Source organism: Musa acuminata, chromosome BXJ3-10 (assembly GCF_036884655.1).
Source record: "Musa acuminata AAA Group cultivar baxijiao chromosome BXJ3-10, Cavendish_Baxijiao_AAA, whole genome shotgun sequence".
Lineage (NCBI taxonomy): Eukaryota > Viridiplantae > Streptophyta > Magnoliopsida > Zingiberales > Musaceae > Musa > Musa acuminata.
In genome coordinates this window covers 1,995,878-2,006,009 of record NC_088358.1, presented here as the reverse complement: position 1 = coordinate 2,006,009, position 10,132 = coordinate 1,995,878, and the positions used below count along the sequence as shown (strand labels likewise).

Sequence of the window (10,132 nt, the reverse complement as noted above, 5' to 3'; positions counted from 1 at the left end):
TAGTTTGAGAGGGGAGTGAGTGCTTATAAAGGTTGTCTCCTAAACCTATGAAAAGGAGAAGAGGGGTGTAAAAGGTGATTGGTCTTCGCCTATTGAAGGAAGACCGATAGTAGATGCCGATGGCCTTGACGGAGGAGGAATCGAGAGTGGATGTAGGTCACGATGACCGAACCACTATAAACTCGGCTTACATTTACTTTGAGCAATTTACTTTTATAGCAAACTGCCTCTCCTCCTTACTGTGCTTTTACTACACCTATGCTCACATACACTTTCAAGTTAACATATTTTCGAGATCGATTTTCAACGTACAAAAGAATTTTTCGAAACCAACATTTTTACCGTGATACTAATTCACCCCCCCCCCCCCCTCCTCCTCTTAGTACCAACTCATTTCTAATAGCCAATACCTAGGCCATAAGCAGCCATGCTGCCTTGACCTTGCTACCTTTGGCCAGGCCAAGAGTAGCAAGGTTTGCTCTCGACCAAGGTTGCAAGCAGCCTTCGGCCAAACTGTAGGGCAACAACGATTGTTGCCCTCTTTCCTTTGTTCTGCGATAATAATTTTGACGATAAAACATTAATCTAAAGCACCTTTTAATAAAGAGAAGATGTGCAATATATATATATATATATATATATATATATATATATATATATATATACACAAATTAATGGATCATGACAAAAATTCATCAAAGAACTATTTTAGCTATCTGATCAAGAATTTTGTCAAATTGTTAAGGACATAGCGTTACGAGCCTAAGAAGAACAAGTTACAATGAGCAAGACTAACCTCATCAGTGTAAACAGTGTGAATCAGCAAACTAAAAGCCATGAAGTGCCCAAAGAGGACGAAGGCCTTCAATTTAATTCCTCTTCAACAAAAGGCCACTATAAAAATATGATTCTATTGAAATAACGTATGAGATGTGAATTCAGTAATTGTGATCACTAAGTAAAAAAGTGTGGAGCAATGTGAAAACGGAACTTTAAAAGTAATTGATAGAGCAATTACAACATTTCTCTTTCTCAGACACATCATAGAAGCTCCAGCTAACTGCAATGTAAAATAAATACTTTTCATATGACATGGAATATTCCATGTGTCTAATTACATTCACAAAACATTACATTGGACACCAGTATAATAGATGACTGATTTGCGAGAAAAACAGAAAAAAAAACTAGATGACTGATGTTTCCTAACAATTAGTCCAAGTACTGGAAGCAGAAATCTATAGTTTTATTTGAATAGGGCATACTATCTGTCATGTCAGAGAAATCTTCGAGATTCTGAGTACCAACGCATGTAGCAAGATTCCAGATTAGGCCAGTCAGAGTCAGGGCATTCAGTGAAGTGATGAAGCCAGAGTGATAGTACCTCCTCTTGCTGGTCCCAACTAAGCTTCTCAATCATCTCTTCGAGCATGCTCACCATCTCTGCTCTCACCCTACTGCTTAGTATGGGAGTATCTACACCATTGCAGGCTTGACAAATCAATGGCAACCATGACTTAAGCATTGCCATTTGAAAGATTGCCAAGTGTGATTCTTCCTCTTTCCTAACCTTCACTTCATCAAAGTTCTTAGAGTTAGCGTGCTTGAACATGAATGCTGCAGTAAAAGGTATTGTTTAGCAAAAAGTCCAGCATATTTACATCAATAATTTGTTGTATTGTGCCTATTGTTGAACAAGAAAAATGAATTGATGAATAATCATATTATTTTTTCAAATAGCTCTGAAGAATTCTTCAGTTCTACCATATTGGCCAACTTATATTGTTGAAGAAAGTTGATTATGACAATGACACATCTAAGCTTTTCTAATTTCCTACTAGTGGATGTCAATGTACATATTGTTTGTGCTGTCCAGAAAAGAAACCGAAAGAATGCAAGGAATTGACTGGGGTGTGAATAAAGAAACTGAATTTTTCTTGAGGCACTCTGTCAAATAAGAAGTTTGCCATCTCATAAAGGATTAGACCATTCCATTGTTGCTTTGGAAACAAAGTAAAGATGCATGTGAGTTCTTTTGCAGAACTTCTAATAAGATGATTCACGGAACAATCTTCTTCCTACGTTAGACATTGGTGTTCATTAAAATTTCAGAGTAGCCTCTTCTTGTTTGAATTTTCTTATATGGTTTTTCCTATCAAAGTGACTATTGCAATTGCTGCAATAGTGATCTGATTACTGAAAAAGCCCAAGACAAAGCGTCTAATAAACGAGGGGTTATGGTAGATCTTAGCATGCCTTAAGTAATGACTCTGTTATCTAGATCAGCATAAGCCAGAATAAGAACTATGTTCAAGAGATTTAATAATTATGAATCCTCAGTTCAACAACATATTGATAAGTAGTGATCCAAAAGAAAAGGAAGGCTATTTCAGGTGGGAAAAAAATGCAATGTCACTAGAAGTTTGTCAAAGAGACATTGCAAAGAAAACAGAGAAAGCAGCAGACAGAAGCAGGCCGGCTTAGGCCGGCTAAGACCGGTTCAGACTGTTTCGACCGAACCAGGTCGAAGTGGAAATAATGGAGGGCAGAAAGATACAGAAAAAGGGCGTCCTCACCGCAGACCCGGACGAGGGCCACCTGCAGGCGCGGCACGGCGGAGACAGCGAGCTGTGCGAGCCCGGCCGCCTCTCCCCACATCGCCACCGCATCCGCCACCGCCCCGCTCTCCGCCATCTTTTGCCCCAGCCACATCACCTCCGCCGCGAGTTTGTCCGCCGATACTCCTACCCCTACCACCATTCCCGGCGCCACCGCTGCCCCCTCCGCCCATCTCCTCACCCTAGACTTCACCGCGCCCATGATTCGCCCGCCCGACCCATCCCCAGGCGCCAGCGACGCTTCCGCAGCCACGGCCGCCTCGAGACGGCGGAGAGTCCTTGCGAACGCAGCGGACAGGGCCGTGCGGTTGATGACCTGGAACGCCCGGCCCTCGCCGCTGGCGTAGCGGAGGTTGTCGCCGAGGAGGCGCTCCGCGAGGGAGCGGACGAGGTCGTACTTGCGGGAGGCGACGGGGACGCGCGACACGGCGGAGAGCACGCGCGAGAGGGCGCGCCCCGCGCTGGTGCCGTCAGTCGGGGAGAGCGGGTCCGGGGCGGAGGCGTGGGGAGGAGGACGGCGGGGAGGAGATGACAGGTGGGAGAGGACAAGGGAGAAGAGCGAGAGGAGGGAGAGAAACAAGTGGAGGGAGAGCATGAGCGAGCGGCGTAGGAGGCGGAGGGGCCGCCCGTCGCCGCCGGCGGAGACGAGGGCATCAGCGATGGAGTGGAGGAGCTCGGAGTCTGGGAGGGAGGAGACGGCGGCGGCTAGGGTTTCCATGAAGCCTCCGTCCTGTCTTCGCATGCAGTCACCGCCATCCGCCATAAAAGAAGCAGAGCGCATCGCTGGTGACAACGTAACGGACCGGAAACGGAATGCTCGCGGGAATTTGTTCTCTCTTATTTTTTAGACAACGTAACAAAGGCGTTTTTCTTTATAAAGTATATTTTTATTTTATTTTTTCTCAAATAATATCCTTAATTAAATTATCTTTTTTTTTTATATATTTTGACCTCTTATAATATTTTTAATTTGACCACCATAATAACAACAACAAGTACATTCCTAATCTCAACTAAATAAATTTTAAATCTAAAAATATAATATTATAATTATCTAAAAGCAATAACAACCCATAGATATTTTATAATGGTATTTAGAAAATCCTCAACTGATAAAGAAAAGAGAAGTTTAGATGAATACTTTATACTCTTTGATTCCCCCCAACATAACCTCGTATACAAAAGGGTCTAGAAGAATTGAGTGATTTGAAACTGAATCAATGGTTCGCTAACTTAGATGTCCTTCTAATTCTTCAAATAAGTGAACTCATTTATCCTAGACTTATTCAGTTGTTTTACAATAACTTATATATGGATAAATATGATAGGATGTCCACTTATCTCTTAGGGTATCACATACCTATTACAGATAACGTAATTTACAACCTAATAGGAATTCACGAGAAAAGAAGTTATTTTAGAGAATAACATACTCTGAGGTTATAGGATCCATTTTTGGTAACATAAATTCGTCCATTGTTCAAAAAAGTTATAAACATTTGCTACATTTCAATACAAAATTACTTCATCACATCATGATAAGTATTATACTTCCAAAACAATACCATTATGATGAAATTAGTCAAATAGAATTAGAAGCAATGTATTGGATCATGGTATGACTTGATAACTGTTTTGGATATCGAATATGATAAAACATGATTGAAATATCAATAAAAGATATGATGCTTACATATGGTGGCTTGATTAGTAGACTAATACATACACATGACATAGTCATTCCACCAGACGAGAAACCTTGAAACTAGATAGATTTAATATTATAAATAGAAACCTATTAAGAAGAATAAGATATATATAGTAACAAATAGGGTTTGGACTAGATTACCTCTGAGGACTAATCCTCCCCCATCTGAACCTGAACCAGAAACACCTATATATAGGAAAAGTCAATCTCTTCCTACTAGTCCCTTTGAGGTAGCACCTCCAACAGAGCTAACACCCTCCTCATCTGCCAATGCCATAGTGACTCGACTAGATTGAATTGAACTACGTCAAGATTAAATCTTAACTGAGATACAACAAATTCATTGATAGTTTAATACTTTGTTTAGGCATTTCGATTTACCACCAGAATAGCTTGTGTATGTCTTTTTTTTATTGATGACAAAGGAGGAGAAGTCGATGGATTCTTCCATATAATCTTTAATGTTACCATGCATGATGTTCTGCACACTTCGATATGATGCAATGGATTCTTCCATGTACTCTTTGATGTTTTGCACACTTTGATATGATGTAATAGATTCTTCCATATAATCTTTAATGTTACCATGCATGATGTTCTGCACACTTCGATATATGCAATGGATTCTTCCATGTACTCTTTGATGTTTTGCACACTTTGATATGATGTAATAGATTCTTCCATATAATCTTTAATGTTTCCATGCATGATGTTCTGCACACTTTGATATGATGCAAAGCATGAAATGATGAATGCTTTAGTATCATGCATGTTATGGCCAAAGTAATGTTGATTTATTTTTTGTATAATGCATGAAGTGATGAGTTATAATATTTTGACATTATGCATGTTATATTTTGAGTATTTGAAGCTACAATGATGTGCAATTTTGATATGACATATTATATTTGATCACTAAGATCGAGATAGTTTTATTTAAATTTGATTTCTTTTGAATTCAAGTTTGTTTTATCTCAATATGGCATATAGATAGGGGAGTTAAGGTTAACTCCATTATCAATTAGTTGTCATCATCGAAAAAGAAAAAATTATTGAATCTTATATTTTGATGATGAAATCAATTGGTGAATTAATGATCTAATCCATGTGTTGAGATAAGTGATGCAGGACTAACTACAATCATGAGATAGGTAAAACGATTAAAGAAGAATCAAATGTTGGGATGGAGTCAATGATTGGGCATCGGGTCGAATGAATCAGGTTATACACCGAAAGATCGAACGATGCAGTGAAAGCTCACCAGAAGTTAGTCGGGAGTTTGTCGAAAGTTTGCTGAGAGTTCATCGAAAGCTTGTCGGAAGATCGTTAGAAGTTTATCGAGAGTTCGATTGAACAATTGACATACCGGATAGATTAGATTCCTTGTATCGTAATTATTTTAGCCTTAATTATTATAATTAGGGTTTCAATTTGAGTTAGTTTTACGAGAAATCCTACTAACTTAATTAGGGGCCATTTGGGCTCGAATTAGAACTGAATTGGGCCTTTTATTGGCCCATTCAGTAATTCTTAGCTAGTCCTAGGCGGTGGCACCACCTAAGGCTCAACCTCCCAAGTGGTTTGGGCGGTGGTACCGCCCAGACTTGGCGATGATACCACCAGCAGTTAATGCTACAAGGCGATGAAACCGCCTTGTCAAGCGATGGTACCACTAGAGCCCAGTCTCCGAGACTCTATCAAGCAATGGTACTGCCTAGACTGGGCGATGGTAGCATCCAGTATTAGTGTGTCAGGTGATGATACCGCCCAGTGTTAGACTGGTAGGCGATGGTACTACCAATACCCCAAAAACCTAGGGATTTGAATTTTGGCTCCAAGTTTTAAAGTCATTTAGGGTCTATAAATACCCCACAAATTCTTGCTTAGAATACACATGATAATAGAGCAAAAACTCTATGATTCTAAGGTTGTAAACTCTTTTAAGTATAGAGTCCCCCCTCCAAGAGTTTAGCGATAGTCCTAAGTATAGAGTTCCTCCTCCACCAGCAGTTAATGCTACTAGGTTGTAAACTCTTTTAAGTATAGAGTCCCTCCTCCACCAGTAGTTAATGCTACTAGGTGATGGAACCGCCTTGTCAAGCGATGGTATTATTAGAGCTCGGTCTCCGAGACTCTATCAAGCAATGGTATCCCCTAGACTGGGCAATGGTACCATCTAGTATTAGTGTGTCAGGTGATGGTACCGCCTAGTGTTAGACTAGTAGGCGGTGGTACTGCCAGTACCCCAAAAACCTAGGGATTTGAATTTTGGCTCCAAGTTTTGAAGCCATTTAGGGTCTATAAATACCCCACAAATTTTTGCTTGGAATACATATGAAAATAGAGTAAAAACTCTGTGATTCTAAGGTTGTAAACTCTTTAAGTATAGAGTCCCTCCTCCACCAGCAGTTAATGCTACTAGGCGATGGAACCACCTTGTCAAGCGATGGTACCATCAGAGCTCGGTCTCTGAGACTCTATCAAGCAATGGTACTGCCTAGATTAGGCGATGGTACCATCCAGTATTAGTGTGTTAGATGATGGTACCGCCCAGTGTTTGACTGGTAGGGGGTGGTACTACCAGTACCCCAAAAACCTAGGGATTTGAATTTTGGCTCTAAGTTTTGAAGCCATTTAGGGTCTATAAATACCCCACAAATTTCTGCTTAGAATACATATGAAAATAGAGCAAAAACTCTATGATTCTAAGGTTGTAAACTCTTTAAGTATAGAGTCCCTCCTCCAAGAGTTTAGCGATAGTCCTGAGGGAGGTTTGTGAGGGAACACTTGTAAAAGATGGGTGTAAAGGCTCTCTCCTGAACTTGTGAAAAGGAGAAAGAGTGTAAGGGTAGTTAATCTTCGCCCATTAGAAGGAAGATTGGTAGTGAAAGTCGGTGGCCTCGAATGAAGAGGAATCAAGAGTAGACATAAGTCATGACAACCGAACCACTATAAATTTGGTATACTCAGTTTGCATTTCTTTCATGCTTCTCATTCTCATTACTCGCTAATTTACTTACTCACAACCCTCAATCACTTACGAACATTTTCAAGTTTAAACGCACTTTCGGATACAAGCTTTATTGAATGAATCTTTGAATCAACATCGTTTTTATCGTAAGCACTAATTCACACACCCCCCCCTCCTCCTCTTAGTGCTGACTTGGTCCTAACAATTATGAGATTTGGAAAATAGATATGAAAACCACATTCCTCAATGATAACCTCGAGGAGGAGGTATATATAAAATAGCCTAAGGGATTTATGTCTAAGGACTACCAAAATAAGGTGTGTAGGTTGCTTAGGTCCATTTATGGACTAAAGCAAGCTTCCCGAAGTTGGAACATAAGATTTGATAAGGCAATCAGATCTTATGACTTCGTTAAGAACGAAGATGAGCCTTTTATGTACAGGAAGGTAAGTAGGAGCGCTATAACCTTCTTAGTATTATATGTGGATGACATCCTAATCATTGGAAATGTAAGAATGTTATCCACAATAAAGACTTGGTTATCTAGACACTTTTCTATGAAGGACTTAGGGGAAGCATCCTATATCTTGGGGTTTTAGATCTATAGAGATAGATCCAAGAGGATGCTTGGCTTGTCCTAGTCCAGGTACATAGATATCATTGTCAAAAGATTTGACATAAAAAATTTCAAAAGAGGTTTTATACCGATGAGACATAGAATATTATTTTCTAGGAGTATGTCCTCAAAGACTTCTAAAGAAAGGATGAACATGGATAGGATACCCTATGCCTTAGCGATATGGTCTATTATGTATGCCATGCTATGTATCATGTCTGATATAGCGCATACTCTAAGTATCATGATCAGGTATTAGGTGGATCTAAGCTTGGAGCAATGGAAAGCAGTAAAGTATATCCTTAAGTACTTGAGAAGGACTAAGGATCTTTTACTGGTATATGAAGGTAGCAGCCTCAAGGTTGAAGGCTACATGAACTTGAGTTTTCAGTCCAATGTCGATGATAGCAAGTCGAATTCGGGGCATATATACACCTTGAATGGAGGAGTAATATGCTAGAAGAGTTCCAAGCAAGATACTACTACTGACTCGACCACAAAGGCAAAGCACATTGCTGCAGCAAAGATAACAAAGAAGGGAGTCTGGATAAAGAAGTTCATCACAGATTTGGGAGTCATGCCGGGCAGTGAGGAGCTGATTCCTTTATATTGTAACAACAACAAGGCGATTGCTCAAGCGAAGGAACCCAAGACTCATTAGAGTCTAAGCACATTATGAGAAGGTTCCACCTAATTAGAGAGATCATGACCCGTGGAGATGTAGTAGTGGAAAGAGTTCTATCCGAAAATAACATCATAGATCCACTAACATAGCCATTGTCTCATTTTGTCTTTGAGCATCATAGGGGCCTAATGGGGAACAGACATAAAGGTGATTGGCAGTAGGTCAAGTAGGAGATTGCTAATCATAGGTGCCCTGTAAGCCAATTACGTAAGTGATGACACGTATAATTTGACACGTAATCTTTTTACTTATTATTATTATTATTATTGGGTATTTTATCACTTTATATTACCTCTTGCATGAATATATTATAATGTCCATGGATCTGTGTAATAGGAATCGGATCGTGATGAGATCACGATAATGAGACCGATTCTCCTTTAAACACAGATCCTAAATAATCCCAATCATATGTTACTTGAGAGGGACATCGAGATAACCAGATAGACTATTGTGTTGTATACCCATCTATATGATGGATGTAGCTGGTCTCATAGCTGCTTATGTGGGGACACTAGGGATATATTGTAGATACTCATTGGAAAATGAGTTCACTGATTGATCCACTCACGGAATACTAGATGGTTGATGATATCTTATTATCAGATAGTGATTCCATCATCCTTGTAGTATATTTGGTCCTTAGACTTGAGAGACTAAGGAAGTCCTATATGAATACTCTACTCTTTGATATCAAACTTATAGGTATGGAGGTTCCAGATCTAGCACAACCAGTCATCATGATTGACAGCTAATCTTATGAGGGCTATTGAGTGTCGATAAGGGATCATCTGCTCTCAATATCATTAGAGAAATATCCTATGTGTTCTTGCTCAAACAAATCTCTAGCTAGGGTCATTTAGATTGAAAGAGAAAGAGTTCTCCAGGAAAATCCGATTAGAGCGAGACTCGAGTAAAAACTATATGGGCTAGACAGTAAGTACTATACCCGATATATGGTCTATAGATATACAGTAACTAAGGATAGATAGGTCTAAAGGATTGGATTCTCTTGTATTATCTGAGGACTACACCGTAGTGGCCTAATACGTCAACAATCAATGAGTCGAGTGAATTATTATGGAGATAATAATTCATTGAGCCAAAAGGAGTTATGACAGGTATGACTCACGGCCAGCTCAATATTGGGTCTAAAGGGTCACACACATATGGTAGGCATTGCGACGAGTAGAGGTTCGGATATGAGATATCTATCAGACCCCTATCTTATTGGATATCCAATAAGCCTCTAAATTATTAGATCATATGGATGAGATCCAATAAGAGCCAATAAGATCCCTAGGTAACACAACTATCTCACGCGTGGTTTTCAGTTTTGCAGATTTTGTGCACTAATCTTCGCACGATGATGAACACATCTTTGAAAAATTTAGAGATTTTATTTTCTATTCTTCCATTGTGCATGTGATATTGCCCCCAGATTTCCTTACATTTCCTACTTGGGTAAGCAAGAAAAAAAGGGTAGAAAGTGGAAAAGAATCCTTAACGAAAAAGAGTTGAAAAAGCTTGAAAA

At 39.6% G+C, this 10,132-nt stretch overlaps 1 protein-coding gene across 3 annotated transcripts; it reads right to left on the bottom strand.

The window, feature by feature from the left end:
- Nucleotides 1-1,061: 1,061 nt before the first annotated feature.
- LOC103999707 (uncharacterized) lies at nt 1,062-3,500 on the bottom strand. 3 transcript variants are annotated; one of them, XM_018819311.2, is made up of 2 exons: nt 2,577-3,497; nt 1,062-1,575 (listed from the first exon to the last, which is right to left on the bottom strand). In XM_018819311.2, the coding sequence occupies exons 1-2, from the start codon at nt 3,397-3,399 to the stop codon at nt 1,277-1,279; spliced, it is 1,122 nt and encodes a 373-aa protein (XP_018674856.2). In that variant the 5' UTR covers nt 3,400-3,497; the 3' UTR covers nt 1,062-1,276. The 3 variants fall into 3 exon arrangements, with proteins under 3 accessions (XP_018674856.2, XP_009419802.2, XP_065027166.1); XM_009421527.3 differs by having other exon boundaries at nt 1,062-1,617; nt 2,577-3,486; XM_065171094.1 differs by having other exon boundaries at nt 1,433-1,570; nt 2,577-3,500.
- Between the last annotated feature and the right edge of the window lie 6,632 nt (nt 3,501-10,132).